At 33.2% G+C, this 20134-nt stretch overlaps 2 protein-coding genes and 1 long non-coding RNA gene across 3 annotated transcripts; 1 reads left to right on the forward strand and 2 right to left on the reverse strand.

Moving 5' to 3' along the window:
* Positions 1 to 2006: 2006 nt before the first annotated feature.
* On the reverse strand, positions 2007 to 2625 carry LOC112695488 (uncharacterized). Its single transcript, XR_003150405.3, has 2 exons — positions 2379 to 2625; positions 2007 to 2217 (listed from the first exon to the last, which is right to left on the reverse strand). It is a non-coding gene; the product is annotated as an uncharacterized lncRNA (long non-coding RNA).
* Positions 2626 to 6848: 4223 nt separating this feature from the next.
* Positions 6849 to 8666, forward strand: LOC112695490 (pentatricopeptide repeat-containing protein At5g08510-like). The gene has a single exon (XM_025747840.3). The coding sequence runs from the start codon at positions 7015 to 7017 to the stop codon at positions 8548 to 8550; it is 1536 nt and encodes a 511-aa protein (XP_025603625.1). The 5' UTR covers positions 6849 to 7014; the 3' UTR covers positions 8551 to 8666.
* A 322-nt stretch (positions 8667 to 8988) lies between these two features.
* On the reverse strand, positions 8989 to 14248 carry LOC112695489 (autophagy-related protein 18h). The gene is made up of 9 exons (XM_025747838.3): positions 13687 to 14248; positions 12872 to 13327; positions 12130 to 12570; positions 11593 to 11838; positions 10718 to 11506; positions 10466 to 10626; positions 10020 to 10150; positions 9516 to 9938; positions 8989 to 9419 (listed from the first exon to the last, which is right to left on the reverse strand). The coding sequence occupies exons 1-9, from the start codon at positions 13801 to 13803 to the stop codon at positions 9415 to 9417; spliced, it is 2769 nt and encodes a 922-aa protein (XP_025603623.1). The 5' UTR covers positions 13804 to 14248; the 3' UTR covers positions 8989 to 9414.
* Positions 14249 to 20134: the final 5886 nt, after the last annotated feature.

The following is a 20134-nucleotide window of genomic DNA, read 5'->3' on the forward strand; positions in this document are numbered from 1 at the left end:
AATAAATGACAATGATAAATAATTAGAGTAAATTATCATTTTTATCCATAAATATTCATAATGTTGATAAATTTAGCCATAAAAAAAATAAAATTGACGTTTTACGTATGAAATTTGGGTTCTGAAACAGAACTATACAAACACTATGAAAATAACCAAAATTTTTAAATTATCCCACTTAATCTATTTTAAATTTCAATCATAAATTTTCAATTTTCAACTCTTTATCACCAGCCCATTCCACCAACAGTCACCACCTCCTCATCCATTTCCTCTATCCATTCAGTATCTTCACAGCTGTTGACTTGTGCTACAGAAGGTCCTCGCACAGCCACGCGCCAGCCTTACCCTACACCATTTTTTCGGCAGCTCATTAGCTCCTTCACTTCTTCTTACACCTCCTCCACACTTGATATCTTTTTCGTATATTCCGTCCTCTTTGCACTTCTTTTGAATTTGAACGCTTTGATATTTGGAAATAATAATTTATTTTCTTCTTCTTGTTTGATGACGATGGAAGTGCCAAAAAAAGTGGAGAGGCAAGAAAATTGACAAAGACAATAGGAAAATAACGACACCAAAAGAGAGAGATGGCAGGAGGAGTGGTGGAGATGAGAGAAGAAGAAGAGTGAGACAGAATAGAAGAGGGGGTGAGTAAAAGTGTGCATGGAGAAAGTGGAAGAGAACTTAAGATTATTGTTAGGATTATGGAAACAACAACCAAGAATTAGGAATTTGTTAAGATAAGTATGATGATGTGGATACCTATTTACTAAGTGGTTCACTCTTTCCACATATGAGAATTCACTTTCTCAACACAGAATGAAATTAATAGTCACTACTCTTTTACGCCTATAAATAGGCATGAACTGATACAAAAGGAACTAGAGGTGTTCGCAGTGCGGTTTGGTTCGGTTTTTGAAGGAAAAGCCACCCGATCCGGTCGTTTAATTAAACTGCAGTTCGGTTTGATTCGATTTTTTTGTCAAGGTCATCCGAACCAAACCAAACCAACTAAAATCGGTTTGGTTTGGTTCGATTTGTTCGGTTTTTTCAATCAAATCAAAAAACAACCACATACTATTATGCAAAGTCATAACATTGAAATTATAGAATACAAGTACACCATAACTAACAAAAGTCTCGATTCAATGAAATTCAACAAAAAAAGAAATTAAAATACGACAAGTAAAGAAGTTTAAAGGTTCAATAGTCAAACACAATAAAAAATAAAAACAAATTTCCAGCAACAAATAGCCACGTCTTGGTGTCCTCTCCAACAAAACAATGAAACTTCTTCAAGCAAACCTACCTGAAATCAAAAGACAATTACATAATAAAAACAATAATAATTAAAAAAAGCACTTGATCAGGTCACAAGTGAATCTTCACCATCATCTCTTAGGACCCATTCTAGGGACTACCTTATCAAACAATGTTAAAATTTTACTACTGACATGTCCAATACTCCAATCAGAAAAGATCCACACACATAGACCACTACAACCTTTATTTAAAGTGCACTTGATTTTATGATTAATTTGAACAATTATTTCAAAAAAAAGGATTAACCTAATTAGCTACAATTTGAGCAAAATAGCTACCTTCATCAACCTAATTACTAACAATTTCAAACAATTAGTAATGAACAAATAATTAAAAAATCAGTAATGAACAATAAACAACAACCAGCAATCAACAATGAACAATGAATAACAATCAACCATGAACAATGAACAGCAAAGTAACTACTAGCAATTTCAAAAAATAACAACAAAATAATGAACAACAATCAGCAATGAACAACAATCAACAATCAAACAACAAATATATAGAACAATAAAACTGAAATTATTGATTTATTGATTAACAAGTTAACAACAACCAGCAGCAAGCCAGCAATCCATCAATGAATAACCAAGTCATCAAACACTTCAACAAACAGAACAAAATCAGCAACAATGAATCAAATTACCAAAATAAATCAATAATTTAACCAGCAACAATACCTAACAAAATAAATCAACCTGAACTGAATCAAGAAAATCAAGATACACAACCAAACTAATTCCAAAAGTTTTTCAAAAATGGTGCACCAATTCCAAACTGAATCAAGATATACAACCAAACAGAATCAGAAACACAACCAAATTAATTCAACAATTTTTATTTGGTGCACTAATTCCACAAATTCTTTGTCTTTCACCTTCCCCTTTCCTGCATTAACATTGAATAAACAAAAATTCAGAACCAACCCTAAACCAGAATTACCCCAAATCAAAATAGAACAAAAAGTTCAGAATTAAAAAATAAAATCTGAATCCATAAGAAGACTAAACCAGAATTTAAAAAATAAATAGAATCAGAACAAAAAAAACCTGAGATGGAAGGACAACACTACTTCAATGACGGAGAAGAACAGACTGGACACCGACACGGCTTCAACGACAAACGAGAGAGGACGACGAACTGCAGCGGCTTCGACTGCGTCTGGTGCGTTCTGCTGCGGTTCGTTGAGGACGACGACGGCTGTTAGTTCGTGGAGGAGACGACTACTGGAGAGGTGGTGTGTGGAGCCGTCGAGGATGAGGGACAGAGAGGAGCGCTACGAGCCTACGAGGGAGAGGAAAGGACCGCACCGCCGCGATGGTGTTGTTCAGCGACGTCGATGGCGGAGAAGAAGGAGGAGGTCCGGCGCTGAGACACTGCGCTAGAGAGACTGAGAGAGAGCTCGAGGAGTTAGGGTTCCTGATAGGGGAGGGGTGGTTGCGGCTAGATTAGGATGAATTGGGGAGGAAGGCTACTTTTATATTAGGGTCTTTTTAATAACACCGGTTCGGTTCGGTTCGGTTAGGGTTTTTTCTAACAAAACCGAAAATCGAACCGAACTGCAAAAAAACTGCAAAAAATTATTTTTTTTGGTTTTTTCGGTTTTCAGTTTATTCGGTTATCGATTTTTTTGGTTTGGTTGGTCGATTTTGTTTGGATTGGATCAGTTTTGAACACCCCTAAAAGGAACACACACAATCAATAACAATTCTCCCTATCTTTTATACTGCCACGCATTCTTCTCTCTCTTATATACTTTATTATATATATATATATATATTCTCCCTATCTTTTATAGTGCCACGCATTCTTCTCTCTCTTATATACTTTATTACATATATATATATATATATATATATATATATATATATATATATATAAAGAATCATTTCTATTATATTGAGATAGTAATTATGGTGGATAGTAATACTAGAGTTTTCTATTTACACTTTCTTATTTTATATTTATTATATCTTCCTTAATTATTTTTTTACAATAAGTTATCGAGACTCTGATAAAATTTAGGAAGACTTAGGTAATAAATTTTCATTATGTTAAAACTCTCTCATCTTGAATTTAATGCTCTTGATATATCTGGAAACAACTATTTATCATGGATACTAGATGCCAAAATCTATCTTGATTCAATGAATCTTGGAGATACCATTAAGGTTGAAAATAATGTATCCCAGAAGGATAAATCCAAAGCCATGATTTTTCTTCGTCGTCATCTTGAAAAAGGATTGAAAAATGAATATCTCATATTAAAAGATCCTGCAGATCTGTGGAAAGATCTTGAAAAAAGGTATAATCATCAAAAGATGGTGATACTTCCTCAAGTCCGATATGAATAGACGCACTTGCGTCTATAGGATTTTAAATCTATAAATGAATATAATTCAGCAATATTTCGAATCACCTCACGAATGAAATTAGGTGGGGGAAAAGATAACTGATATGATATGTTAGAGAAAACTTTATCAACCTTCTATGCCTTGACTGTGCTCCTGCAGCAGCAGTATCGAGAAAAAGGATTTAAAAAATATTCTGAGTTAATTTCTTGCCTTCTTGTTGGTGAACGCAATAATGAATTGCTTTTAAAAAATCACAAAGTGCGCCCAGCTGGCGCCACTCCATTTTCTGAAGTTAATGCAGCAAATCATTACCCCAAAAGAGGTAGATAGCAAGGTTTTAGTAACAAGAAAAATTATGAAAGGAAAAGGAATTATGTTCACAAGAGAGGATCTCACCAGAAGTGGGATAAAGAAAGAAACAATGGGTAAAATAAATCAACAAAGGATAAATGTTACCATTGTGGTGGAAAGGGCTATTAGTCGCGTACCTGTCGTACCCCAAGGCACTTAATCGATTTTTATCAAGCATCTTTGAAAAATGATGACAAAGGAAAGAAAACAAATTATTTCAAATGATGTTGAAAATTCCACCACTCATTACGATGTGTCAGATTTCTTTGAGGATCCTGAAAGAAATATTGGTTATTTGATCAATGATGGAATAGTTTAATATGTGGAATTGTTAAATATTCATGTAAATAAATAATGTAAGAAACTTATTGTTAAGTTTTATTTTCTATGTATTTAAATTTCAAATATGATGTATATAAATAATAAAATATTAATTTTATGTTTAAGAATTTTAGAAATCATTAAATGTGTCAAGTTTTAAAAATATAATAATAATAGTGATAATAATAAAATTTTAGTATATGACATTATGTACAGTATTTCTTAGAAAAATAATTCCAATCAAAGAATTCAATTTAACTGTGCATGTACTACTACTTATTTTATTATTAGAGCAATGCTAGGGTGCTAGCAACATTTGTGATTGGTAGCCATCAACTAACCATCAATGATGATTTGATAGTGTGAGATTGGTATGAAATTTCATCCAATGGCTCACCTTTCTCTGCTGGTTACATGCTGGCCAAAATGCAATAAAATTGCTCACCTTATTATTATTATTTGTCTTTGAAGAAAATGACAAGGATGATAGTGCAAGTTCGCACACCATTCTCAAAAGTGATATATATTTTACCCATCTAGTGCCAAAAAAATATGTTAATACTATTATTGGCTCGGGCATTGTAATAGAAGGATCTGTAAGAGCTATAATTTTATTTTCCGGAGGAACAAAATTTATAATAAATAACGTACTATTGTCTACCAAGTCTTTAAGAAACTTGTTGAGTTTTAAAGATATTCGCCAAAATGAATATCATATTGAGACAATGAATGAGGAAAATCATGAGTATTTATGTATCACAACTCATACTTTAAATAAAAAGGTTATATTAGAAAAATTACCCTCACTCTCATCTGGGTTATATTATACTAAGATTAGTGCAATTGAATCACATGCCACTGTAAACCAGAAGTTTACTAGCCCAAATGAATTCATAACTTGTCATGATTGATTGGGTCATCCGGAAACAACCATGATGCGGAGAATTATTGAAAACTCCCATGGACATTCACTAAAGAACCAGAAGATTTTTAAATCTAGTGAATTTTGTTGTGCTGCATGTTCTCAGGGAAAGTTAATTTTAAGGTCATCACCAGTAAAGGTTGGATTTGAGTCTCCTGAATTCCTAAAAAAGATTCAAGGCGATATATGTGGACCTATTCATCCACCATGTGGATCTTTTAGATATTTTATGATCTTAATAGACGCATCTTCGAGATGGTCACATGTGTGCTTATTGTCTTCTCGCAACCTGGCGTTTGCGAGATTACTAGCTCAAATTATTCGATTAAAAGTACAGGTTCCAGAAAATCCAATCAAGGCAATTCGTCTTGATAATGCTGGTGAATTTACTTCTCAAGCCTTTGATGCTTATTGTGTGGCTAATGGAATAAGTGTTGAACATCTAGTAGCTCATGTTCACACACAAAATGGGTTAACAGAATCACTTATTAAACGCCTCCAATTAATTGCTAGTCCCTTACTAATGAGAACAAATCTCCCAACCTCGGTTTGGGGGTATGCTATTTTACAAGCCGCAGCACTTATTAGTTTGAAGCCAACGAGTTACCATCAGTTCTCTCCTATGCAATTAGCTTTTTGCCAGCAGACAAATGTTTCCCATTTAAGAAAATATTCGGGTGTGCGATATATGTTCCCATTGCACCACCTTCTCGCACCAAAATGGGACCCCAAAGAAAATTGAAGTTATATGTTGGATATGATTCTTCCTCTATAATAAGGTATCTTGAGATACAAACTAGAAATGCATTTAAATCTCGATTTGTAGATTGTCATTTTGATGAATTAAAATTTTCAACATTAAGAAGAGAGAATAAACTTCTTGAAAAAAAACTTAATTAGAATGCATCATTCTTAATACATTTCTTTTTTATTTATATTTTTTTATTTTATATTTATTATATATTCCTTAATTATTTATTTCACAATAGGATTAAAAATTTGGTGGGATGAGGTAGTTACCCTAATGATGAGGTGGATAGTCATAATTTCGGATTGTTTTTTAATACTTGGGCAACTTTTTTTTATTGGAATTCAATTTTTTATGAATACAACATCAAATTTATTTTTTTATAAGTAGATTTATTAGTATTTTAGATATTCATGATTATAATAAACGATAACAGATTGTTTATTATCTTTTATTTTTTCATGGATACTCAAATAATTACATGTTTAGATTATCTTTTATTAACAAAACAAAACATGTGTTGATTGTTGCAAAAATATCGATTTTAAAATAGTCTATAATAAAAGATGACAAAATTAATGTCTTGATCGAAAGAAATATATTTCTTTTAACAAGTTTTTGTAAGGATATCATTTTTTTAAATAAAATAATACTTAATTTAATACAAAAATATAAGTATTTGACTTCGAATAAGTATGAAAAAATTAAATTATAATTAATTAATATTACTTAACTTTTTATTATAAAATTATTTTTTAATTTGTATTTTTAAAAACAAATTGACTACAAAAAAAAAATAATTCTCTAATTTCACATCTGATGGACCAATTGAGAGAAATAAATAAAATGCCAACCTGTACTCTAACTCGACATTATTTGACATGTCACTGTCGGTTAAGTCAGTTAACTATGAAACATAGTAGATGGTACGTAACAAATTGAAGAAGATTGCAATGTGTGTTCGGAGCCCAACCAAAGTGTGATCAGTGATGAACCAAGTGAAGCAAATCCATGGATACACCCTGAGAAATGGCATAGACAACACCAAAGTTATCATTGAGAAGCTTCTTCAAATCCCAAACCTTAGCTATGCACATTCCTTTCTCTGCCACTCACCCAATCCCAAAGCCACCGTCTTTCTCTACAATAGGCTCATCCAAGCCTACTCCATCAATGGAAGCAACACGCGCCGCTGCTTCTCCCTTTATTCCCAAATGCTTCTCCATGGCTTCCAACCAAATGAGCACACTTTCAATTTCCTCTTCTCTGCATGCACCTCACTTTCTTCCCCTTTCCTTGCCCAAATGCTCCATACCCATTTCATCAAATCAGGCTTTGAACCTGATGTATTTGCTGCCACAGCTTTGCTTGATATGTATGCTAAACTGGGTTCTTTGAAGATGGCACGCCATGTGTTTGATGAAATGGCTGTGAGAGGGGTACCTTCTTGGAATGCCATGATTGCGGGATATGCGAGGTTTGGGGATATGGAGAAAGCATTGGAGTTGTTCCTGTTGATGCCTTGTAGGAGTGTGGTGTCGTGGACCACCATGATATCCGGTTACTCGCAGAACAAGCTGTATGAGAAGGCTTTGGATTTGTTTCTGACGATGGAAAGGGAGAAAGTCACAAAGCCGAATGAAGTAACATTGGCAAGCATTTTGCCGGCTTGTGCTAATCTTGGGGCATTGGAAATTGGTCAGAGGATTGAAGCTTATGCAAGAGAAAACGGGTATTTCAAGAATTTATATGTGAGTAATGCTGTGTTGGAGATGTATGCGAAATGTGGCAAGATTGATGTTGCTTGGAGGGTGTTTGATGAGATTGGAAGCTTGAGAAACTTGTGCTCTTGGAATTCAATGATCATGGGTTTGGCTGTTCATGGACAATGTAGCAAGGCACTTGAGCTTTATGATCAAATGCTGAGAGATGGGACTTCACCGGACGATGTTACATTTGTGGGGCTCCTCTTGGCATGCACTCATGATGGCATGGTTGCTAAAGGGAGATATATCTTCAAGTCAATGACAACGGACTTCCACATTGTTCCCAAACTACAACACTATGGCTGCATTGTCGATCTCCTAGGCCGGGCCGGCCAGTTACAAGAAGCTTACAGTGTCATACAAAGCATGCCCATGAAACCAGATTCAGTAATATGGGGAGCTCTCTTGGGAGCTTGCAGCTTCCATGGTAATGTTGAGCTGGCCGAGATTGCAGCCGAATCACTGTTTGCACTTGAGCCTTGGAATCCTGGAAACTATGTCATTCTTTCCAATATTTATGCTTCGGCTGGTCATTGGGATGGAGTTTCAAAGCTTAGGAAGGTGATGAAGGGCAGCAAAATAACAAAAGTTGCTGGACATAGTTTCATTGAAGAGGGAGACCAATTGCATAAGTTCATTGTGGAAGATAGGTCACATCCACTAAGCAATGAAATTTTTGCTTTGCTAGATGGAATTTATGAACTGATAAAGCTGAATATAAGTTCATTTGAAAGCGATTTAGATCTTGATTTTAACTAATCTTAATAGCAGAAGCTCCAGTCTAAGGATCCTTGCTCTTTCTGTAAACGAGTTTTGAAGCAATTATTAGGGAGGCATGACATTAATCTTTAATGGAATTCGTTTCTTAGTGTTTTTTCATTTGTCTTAATACAATGTCTCACCATATGATAACATATCGATTATTAAAATCTCATCTAGTGGGTAACTTAACTGAAGTCAGAAACTATTCTTATATTAAACGTCAATATACTATTTATATTCCATATATACTGTCATGGAATGAATAAGACTGTATTAAACTATTAATCAGAGTGGTAAGACATTATTTTGGTTACATTGTACGCAAACACGCAGGCATAAGGGACAAACTTGATACAATCTTTTGGTTTTTTTTTTTTCCCTTTAATCCACATAACGAGAAATGAGGAATAAATTTGCTTGAATAGAAACAGAGGAGAAGAGAACAGAGTAACTAACCATTTCTTTCTTTCTTTCTTCTTTTTTTTTTCATATTTTTTTCTCTCATCTTGGTACACAGTAGGAAACTACTGCATTTTCTTAGTTTGAACCCCCCCCCCCCCTTCTCCTTATTTTTTCATGGTGCGTGAGTGGAAAGAATACATTTAGAAACATATGAAGAATCTGGCCAGTACCCTGACAAATAATATACAACATTTACATCGAAATCACAAGAAAATCATTCACCTTGGAAGGAACATTGTGTGAGAACATTAGAAAATTTAAAATCCCTTCAATCAATGGTCAGTAGCAATTAGCTTGTTGCAAGGAAATCACCCACATTTGTCAATTTAAAAGAAATCCTTTACACCACCAATTCACAATAACTTCAAGAGAAAGGCAAGCACCAAAAAAAAGCAGCCATTAACCTGCAAAACAGAAAAGATGGTGCAACAAAATTTATTTTTGATATAAATTCCGTTCAAATTCAATCCTTTTTAAATTAAACTGTTTCATATTCATACCTTCCTCAGAGAACTCAAATACACCACCAAGCATGCCATCATCATCACCATCTTCCTCTGATTTCTCCCTCACACAGGGACTGCTACATTCCTCATCAGAAACAACCTCTGCTGATTCAGGACAGCCAATTGATGCTTTTGAATAATCCTCTTGAAAAATTTGCCCAAAGTCAGGCGAGTCATGGACTAGCCCATCATGTGTAACGTTCATATTCAAGTTACAACCATTAAAACTTGAATTTAAACTCTCATTAGCTTTGCCACCTTTTGATGAATTCACTTGTGAGCCACCTGCTGCAATGTCATCCATGTTAACAGTCTTCAGGCTTGGAAGAGGTGATTCCGACACGTATTCCTCTCTATTCTTTACATTAATATCACTTCCAGATGAGTCAATTGATGAAGAAAAATATCCTGACAAGCCTGAGAGGACAGTATAAAAACTAAGTTAAATAACTTGGGAGCACTCTAATAGAAGATGCCATATTGAATTGCTTATCATACCAGCATCTGCCTTCAAAGCTGAGCCAGGTATCTTCAACTTTGAATGGGAGAGTACAGCATCTCCAGAAAACTTCTCTTCAGCTCCATGAGAATCAGACGACGAGCTAGAACTTCTTCCCATGACAATACCTCTGCCAAAAGGAAAAAGGCAATCAAGTAACCCTCTAAATTGATCTCTCCAAAGACAAGAAGTAAATACCCTCCTCACAAAGTCACACTTTAGTTCATTTACATACTCAATAGGTATGCAAGGAGCAAACTAGACACTAAAAACAATTATTGCAAGAAAAAATTGACTCCTCTCTACAAATCTACCATGTAAATACTAAAATGGCAATGCGATGAAATAGGTACATCTCATATCTAGAATGGAAATGATCTGGGAGGCTAATTACACAAATGACTTCTCTAACTGATCAAAGAAAGCGAAGGTAAGTAACAATTACCTGTCAACCCGATGGAAATGGTCAAAGACAGGCAACAAATTCTTCCGCCTTATTTCAACCTCGTCAATAGGAATATTCTCAATTTCAATCTCTCCACTGGTACTAGATTCACGTAAAATCAGCTCCTTGGTCACCAAAGGGCTCATCACAAAGAAAGATACCTAAACATTGAGGGAGCATGAGCTTAGTTGAAAGAATATGTGTTGGGAGACATAACAAGCAACAGTATCAGAATAGAAACCACTTAAATACCTCAGACTTCTGCCATATTGGTATCCTCCCAGAATTTATTTGTACCTCTGCATTTGAAAAGTGACATTGGTCATTGAATTTAATGCAATTATTGTTTCCAACATTATTATCTTCACGATCTGAAGTTCCCAAGATAATTTCTGCAGCTTCAAGACCAAGATTATTCCCTACTATATGCACCTCTTTTTCTGGCCAATCATTTCTTCTACAGACATCCCACCACTGAACTGGTTCAACTTTAACTCTTAAATTCTCTTCTTCTGTATGTGCCGAAGGAACAGAATCCATTCTTGGAACAGTTCCACTAGGCTCTGGCCCGAGTGATGGAAGTAGTTTATATTGAATTAAATGACCAGACGGGGCATATACCAATAAATACTCCAGAGCATGAATATTAGACGTCGTGTTGCCCGTATCACAGGATATGGAACTATGAAAGACTGCAGAAACAGCACCAGAAGGAATGCAGACTTTTCCTGCTGCAGAAGATGTAGCATTACTAACTATATTGAGCCATCCAGCATTATTTTTTATTCTGCTAACCACAGAGAGGACAACAGGAGGTGGAGGTGCTGGGCAAGATTGTTGCTGGTTTACAGTGAAATGTGGAGTGAACCACCATGGCAGTGACAACGCTGGAAAGAGAATAGGCCCCTCTGTGTCATGACTATGTATCTGAAGAACTGTCTCACCACCGAAAGGGGCAAGAGCAAAAATATGGCAAGTGCCCTTGGAAGAAATAATGGCAACCCACTGACTCATATGGCTAAAACAAATATCTTGTATGACCTGCATAATATACACCATAAAGTAAAACCTTCATGAGTACATACTAAAACCAAGGCCTTAAAGAAATTGTGAGAATAGGAGCATACGGCTGATGTCAAGCCACGGTGGAGCTTGTATAGGTGGACATGAGAATAGCTCACATCAGTGCTTTGATGACCTGATCCATTCCGTGAAGAGGATGGCATAATCCGAAATATATTGATATTGTTTCCATGAATTGATGCTGTGACCAAAAGTGTCCCACTTGGGTCAAAACACAAAGCTGATATTGGACTAGTATGGGCCTTAAATTGAGCCACAACAGCTCTAGAAACAAAATCTTTCACAACAACCTGCAATAGATTTGTGATAATAATATCAACGAGAAGCTAGAATAGAATGATTGCTTCAGCTGCCACAACATTAAAAAGAAGGGGTAGTAAAGGGATGATACATCAATAATACTAAGAACTATAACTACCTTAAACAATCTTTCTTCTATGGATAAGCTGCGCGAATAGATGATCTCATGTAAATCGTAATACAGATGCCAATATACTTTAACAGGAAAATATCTAGTCAGCATCATGCTGCATAAGAAAATCAGATTACATGTTATGCTTTCACTAAATTAGATGACTTACCACACCGGTGGTATCTGTTTCAGGGGTAGGTGGGGTAAACCGACTAGCTTTCCAGATTGAATTTGATGAAACCGGAGAATTGGATCCATCAGGCATAAGATCCTGATAGTATTTAGACAATGTTCTGTACCCCTTGTCACTGAGGTTGATGAGCCCGGCAGCCAAGTGCTTGCTGGATTCCAGGGCATATCGGGCTACCGGGTTTCCATTGCTGGGAGATGTTGATGGGCTGACAGCAGGAGGAGTCACACTTTGAGGACTTAGTCGACTTTTATTTGACAGCAAAGGACTGTTAGAAGCATAAGCCAACCATCGGGGCCCTAAAGCCATGGGACCGTACCCAATATTAACCCCAACCACTCCTTGGCCACCCAACTCAGGTACAGGATGAGTCAGGACACTGAACTTACTCTCAAGCGTAAGTGCGTCAAAACAGTATATCTGCAAGCAGCAATACAATAAGGGGGGAAATGTTATTTTAATTGTGACAGTAGAAACATCAATAACAGTGTATTACACATTTACACTACATTCACATCTAGACAACATTAAATCATCTATTAGGTGACATGAGACACAAATCATCAGTACCAGCAACCTCTCTACACATGTGAAAGGAAATAGCAAAACCTATCCAGGATGTAACTAAAATTATCATAAGTTCCATTTACCTAACAAATTCAGGTATTCATGCATAGTGTTAAAAGTAAATCAAATTAAAAAATTGAATCAAAAACCTTACTTGCATAGCAAGACCCACAGCCACAACTTTAGGACTACATCTAACCATGTAGACAGTGGAACGAAATCTGAGAGCATGAACATAGGTATGAGACTTAAGCGAGTAAAATCTAACAGCTGTAGCTGAACCAAAAACATTCTCAGCTTGAGGTTCAGCATGATCCCTGACAAATCCATCTCTACTATTTTGCACTGGACCCGGAATCTTTGACTTATCACAAGCAACAACTAAGAGCAAAGGATGTGATGATCTAAATCCTTCAGAACCCTCAGGTTTCTTAGGGACGGGCTGCATTTGTAAAAACGAAACCGGATCATCGTGCTTCGAGACAATCTCCCTGACATTAGTAGCATCTTCCACATCAAGAACTTGAAAGCCATTTGAATAACCAAGTAACAGAACATTCCTAAAAGAAGAGGGACCAAATTCTAGCTTGTCAAAGCAAGCCCAAAGCACCTACAAAACAAAACAGAGTTGAATCATGATATCTAAAATCTTAGCCTTCCGTTCATAAATCACAACTGCACCATGCCATTGCCAGCTGAAAAGCAATCACAAAACTCGAAATACCAATCAATAAGACTTTTACAAACTCTCTTTAATTCTCGTAATTACACCTAATCCTAATCATAATACACAAATCCATGTCATTAAATTGAATGAATGATCAAATTTGGAAAACACAATGCATCGTATCTTACTACTAACTCAATTAACCCACGCCAGTAGAAATTCAAACAAAAAACAGTAGCAAGAAACTGAAAGAAATCAAGAACTAAAAAAGAAAACAGGTAATTGATTTGAGTAACACGGACCTGATCCTTGTTGGAATGGGAAGAACGGGAACCGGAAGAAGCGGTCTTAATGCGAGAAGCTATGAACTTGAAAGAAGAAGGGATGAATCCATTGGTGGTGTTGTTGTTGCTCTTCATAATACTGAAAGCTCAAGAAATGGGAATTTTGAACCGGCCACCGGCGAGTCACCGAAAACGGCACTAAGTTAAAAATGATGATACCATTAAAGATTCCGATTTTGATTTTGATTTTGATTTTGATTTGACCAACCCAACACAACGCAAGACGGTTTTGCCTCAAATCCTTCTTCGTCTTCCCTTGGCAATTTGGGAAATGTCGGGGGAGTCCGGCTCCAAATAAATTTGAAGGAGGGGTAATTTTGACATTTCAGGAGGGCTAAGCGAAGCGTTGAATATATCCGTGGGAACACGTGGGAGTAGTGTGGTAATTTGGATAAGTAAGGGGAGTTGAATGGATTTATCAGTAAGATTTGGATACCCAAGCAACTTTCTTCAATCACGAAACCACATGCCTTGTGATTCAGAATCAGAATAATCTCATACCAGATGCCGCATCAAACTTAACTTCTATTTCTCTGTTAAGTTTAAATATATAAAGCACGCATATTTTGTTAATGTGCCTGGTATCGGACATATTTTAGATACGATATTTGTTTGATATGTAGTGTTTATTTTATTTAGACAGTGTCTTAATAAAAAATAAAATAATTTTTTTAAATATATTTAAACACATTTAAATACTATTAATATATCAAATATTATTTTTAACATATATTTTTAAAATAAATTTAAAAATAGTATATATTATTATTTATTAAAATAAAAATAATATTTTAAATATTTTATATAATTAAATAAAATATTAAAAATAATTAAAAATTTAATTTATGTTTTAATATAAATAAAATATTAAAATATCATTATTATTTTTTAAAAAACACATTATATTTTATATATATGTGTGTTTTCGTATCTTACAAAATTTTAAAATTTGTGTATCGATATGTTTTATATCGTGTCATATCTCGTATTCATGTCAGTGTCTATACATCATAAATTTAGATTAATTTACATGAATATAATAGTTGAGATGTGAATGTATATGGATCGAATTTAATTATATTTATATTGTGATATGGTTATCCATAAGCGACTCAACTTTTTTATGGTAGGATGCTCATGTTACCAAGAAAGATTATATTTAATGAAGGTAAATGAAGATTATGTGTATGTATAAATAGAAGCATAATTTGAAGCAATATATACACAATACAAATATAAAACATTCATCTCTCTGCAATATATATAATATTAATATATAAATCATCTTTATTACAATGAAATAATAATATTGGTGAACATTAATATTAGAGTTTTCTATTTATATTTTTTTATTTTATATTTATTTTTTCTTCTTTATTTATTTATTTTACGCCATATTATTAGCACGAAACTCTGATCAAAATTTAAGAAGATTTAAGTAATAAATTTTTATTATGTCAAAATCCTCTCATTTTAAATTTAATAATTTTGATATATCTAAAAATAACTATTTATTATCGATATTAGATGCCTAAATTAATTTTGATTCAATGGATATTGGAGATACTATTAAGGTTAAAAATAATGCATCTCAAAAGGATAAAGTCAAAGTCATGATCTTCCTTCGTCGTCATCTTGACGAAGGATTAAAAAATAAATATCTCACATTAAAAGATCCTGCAGATTTGTGGAAGAACCTTGAAGAAAGGTATAATAATCAAAAGATAGTGATACTTTCTCAAACTCGATATGAGTAGACACACTTGCGTCTACAGGATTTTAAATCCATAAGAAAATACAATTCAACAATGTTCTGAAAATTAAGTCACGAATAAAATTATGTGGGAAAAAGATAACTGATAATGACATGTTAGAGAAAATTTTCTCGACCTTCCATCCCTCAAATGTGTTCCTGCAGCAGCAATATCAAGAAAAAGAATTTAAAAAATATTTTAAGCTAATTTCTTACATTCTTATTGCTGAACATAATAATGAATTGCTTTTAAGAAATTATGAAGCGCGCTCAGCTGGCGCCACCCCATTTCTGAAACAAATGTCGCAAATCATAACCCCAAAAGAGGTAAATGGCAAAATTTTAGTAACATGAAAAATTATGTTCACAAGTAGGGCTGGAAGTGAACGAGCTGTGTCGAGATAAACCAAACTCAAGCTCGACTCATGAAAATTGAGCTTAGCACACGGCTCACCTCATTAACAATCAAGTCTATTTCTTAAGCTCAAGTTTGGCTCACCAAAAGCTCTTAAATAACAGAAAAATAATCCATAATTTTATATCAATAAATTATAACTTATATATATATATTAAAAAATATTAATTTTATATATTGTGTATCTATTAATGATGTATTTTTTATTTATGTCCTATATCAAAATTATATAAAAACCGATTATAAAATTTTAAATAGAACATTAATATATATATATATATATATAGTTATATATTATTTTATATGTATATATATTATTAAAAGTATAAACTAAAAGTATATATATAATCGAGCCAGCTCACGAACAAATGGGCTAAACTTATCCAAGTTCAAACTCGACTCATTTAATTTATGAGCTCAAGCTTGGCTTATCAGCTTACGAGCTCAACTTATCGAGTTATTAACGAATCGAGCTCGAACTGGTTCATGAGTTGACTTGACTCACTTCCAGCCCTATTCACAAGAAATGATCCCACCAGAAGTGGAATAAATAAAGAAATAGTGAAAAAAATAAATCAACAGAAAATAAATATTTCCGTTGTGGTGAAAATGACCATTGGTCACGTACCTATTGTACCCTAAGGTACTTAGTTAAGTTTTATCAAGCATCTTTGAAAAATGATAACAAAAGAAACGAGACAAATTTTGTTTTAAAGGACGTTGATAAAAATTACACCACTCATTATGTAGTATCTGATTTCTTTGAGAATCTTGAAAGAAATATTGTTCATTTGATCAATGAGAAAAAAGTTTAATATTTAGGTTCATTAGGTATTTATATAAATAAATAATATAAATTTTTTTTGTTAAGTTTTATTTCTTATGTATTTAAATTTTAAGTATGATGTACATGAATAATGGTTAATAAAATATTTATGTTTATGCTTATGAATTTTAAAATCATTAAATGTGTCAAGTTTTAATATAATAATACTAGTAATAATAATAAAATTTTAATATAATTTTAATATATGACACTATTTTTATGTACAATGCTTCTTAAAAAAATATTTTCAATTAGGAATACAATTTTACTGCATATGTACTGCTACTCATTTTATTATTATTATTATTTGTCTTTGAAAAAAATAGCAAAGATATATAATGAAGATGTTTGCGTTGCGGATGGTGTATGTTTAGATACCATTCTCAAAAGTAATATATATTTTATTCATCTTATACCAAAAGAACAATATGTTAATACTATTATTGACTCAGACAATATAATAGAAGGCTCTAGAAGAACTATAATTTTGTTTTCTAGAAGAACAAAATTCATAATAAATAATGCACTATTGTCTACTAAGTCTCTAAAGAACTTGTTGAATTTTAAAAATATTCGTCGAAATGGATATCATATTGAAACAATGAATGAGGAAAATCATGAGTACTTATATATCACAACTCATTATTCAAATAAAAATGTTATATTAGAAAAGTTACCCTCACTTTCATCTGACTTATATTATACTAAAATTAGTGCAATTGAATCACATGCCATTGTAAACCAAAAGTTTACTAACCTAAATGAATTTATAATTTGGCATGATCGATTAGGATATTTTGGAACAACAATGATGCGAAAAATTATCAAAAACTCTCATACACATTTATTAAAGAACTTGAAAATTCTTAAATCTAATCAATTTTGTTGTGTTGCATGTTCTTAGAAAAAACTAATTTTAAGACCATCACTAGTAAGGATTGAATTTTAGTCTCCTGAATTTCTTAAAAGGATTCAATGCGATATATGTAGACTTATTCATCCACCATATAGATCTTTTAAATATTTTATGGTCCTACTAGACGAATTTTCGAGATGGTCACATGTGTGCTTATTGTCTTCTCGCAACCTAGCGTTTGCGAGATTATTTGCTCAAATTATTTGATTAAAAGTAAATTTTTTAGAAAATCCAATCAAAATAATTTGTCTTGATAATGCTGGTGAATTCACTTTCCAAGTCTTTGATGCTTATTGTATGGCTAACGGAATACGCATTGAACATCCAATAACTCATGTTCACACACAAAATGGATTAACAGAATCACTATTAAATGCTTCCAATTAATTGCTAGACCCCTACTTACGCGAGAAGAAATCTTTCAACCTCTGTTTGGGATATGTAATTTTACATGCTGCAAAATATTTTTGATCAACAGGCAAATATTTTTTATTTGATGATATTTGAGTGTGTGAAATATGTTCCAACTGTTGCACTTTCTCGCATCAAAATGGACCCCAAAGAAAATTGAGAATTTATATGGGATATGATTCTCCCTTTATAGTGAGGTATCTCAAAATACAAACAGGATATATGTTTAAAGTTCGATTTGCAGATTGTTATTTTGATAAATTAAAATTTCTAACATTAGAAGGAGAGAATAAGCTTTTTGAAAAAAAAAAACTTAATTGGAATGCATTATATTTGATGTATTTAGATCCTCGATCAGGGCAATGTGCAATGGAAGTTCAAAAAAATATACATTTACAAAAAAAATAGCAAATGAATTGGTTGATACATTTTCTGATACAAAAAGGATTACTAAATTCTATATACCAGCTGAAAATGCTCCAATTCAAATTATGTCTCAGTCGAACAAATGGCCACCAAAACAAATTCACGTCAGAAGCGTGGTAGGCCTATCTATTCCAAGGACAAAAATTCTCGAAAAAGAAAAATGGTAAATACTATTCTTGTTGAAAAATATAAAGACATAGTAAAAATAACTACAGTTGTCTAAAATTATGATATACTTTTGGCTTCAGAAGACGTTCAAATACCTGAAAATTGTGAAAATGATGAGATTTCGATAAATTATGTCTTTATAGGAGAAAAAATGAAACCAAAATAAAATAATTGTCAATGAAATATTCGTATATAATGTGATGTTACACATCATGCATGAAAATAAGGATTTTGAGCCAAGAACAATTGAAGAATGTTGACAAAAGAATGATTGGCCAAAATGGGAAGAAGCTATAAATGTTGTGTTAGAATCACTTGAAAAATGTAAAGTCTTTCGACCTGTAATCTGTGCAGTAGAAGATGTAAAACCTGTTGGATACAGATGAATATTTGTGAGAAAATGAAATGAGAAAAATAAAGTTGTACGCTACAAAGCTCGACTTGTGGCGCAAGATTTTTCACAAAAGTCCAGTATAGATTATGAAGAAACATATTTTCCTGTAGTAGATGCAATAACATTGCGTTATTTGGTTAGTTTATCTGCATACCATAAACTACATATGTATCTAATGGATGTGGTAACAGCTTATTTACACTGATCATTAGATCGTGATATCTATATGAAAGTCCTTAAAAAACTAAAGATATCTAAACCACATGAATATTCGCAGGGGTTATACTCAATAAAATTGTGAAGATCTTTATATGATCTAAAGCAATCTGAACGAATATGGTATAATCGTCTTACTGAGTATCTGGTAAAAAACGGAGTTAAGAATGACGATATCTTCCCATATGTTTTCATAAAGAAATCCGCATCTAGATTCATTATAATTGTTATGTACGTTGATGATTTAAATATCACTAGAATCCCTGAAGAGAATCCAACAATTATAAAAATTTTAAAAGAAGAGTTTGGGATGAAGGATCTTGAAAATACTAAATTTTATCTCGGCTTGCAGATCGAGTATACAAAAAATGATATCTTTATTCATCAAACAACATACACAAAAGATCTTGAAGAGATTTTATATGGATAAGTCACATCCATTAAGTTCCTTAATGATCGTAAAGTCTTGGATGTGAAAAAGGATCAATTCCATCCTAAATAAGAAAATTGAAGATATCCTTGGTCCTGAAATACCATATTTTAGTGCCATTGGAGCGCTAATGTACCTTGCTAATAATACACGACTTGGCATATCATTTGCTGAAAATTTACTGGCAATGTATAATTCCTCTCCAACCAAAAGACATTCAAATGGAATCAAACAAATTTTACGATATCTTCATAAAATCATTGATATGGGTTTATTTTATCCATATGAATCCAAGTCACAATTAGTTTGTTATGCAAATGCAGGATACTTATCTGATCCACATAAAGAAATATCTCAAACAGGATACCTATTCACATATGGTGATACAACTATATCATGAAGGTCTAGAAAATAGTCGATTGCAGTAACATCCTCTAATCATGTTAAAATA

The sequence above is a fragment of the Arachis hypogaea genome, chromosome 6, assembly GCF_003086295.3.
Source record: "Arachis hypogaea cultivar Tifrunner chromosome 6, arahy.Tifrunner.gnm2.J5K5, whole genome shotgun sequence".
NCBI classification, from domain to species: Eukaryota; Viridiplantae; Streptophyta; class Magnoliopsida; order Fabales; family Fabaceae; genus Arachis; species Arachis hypogaea.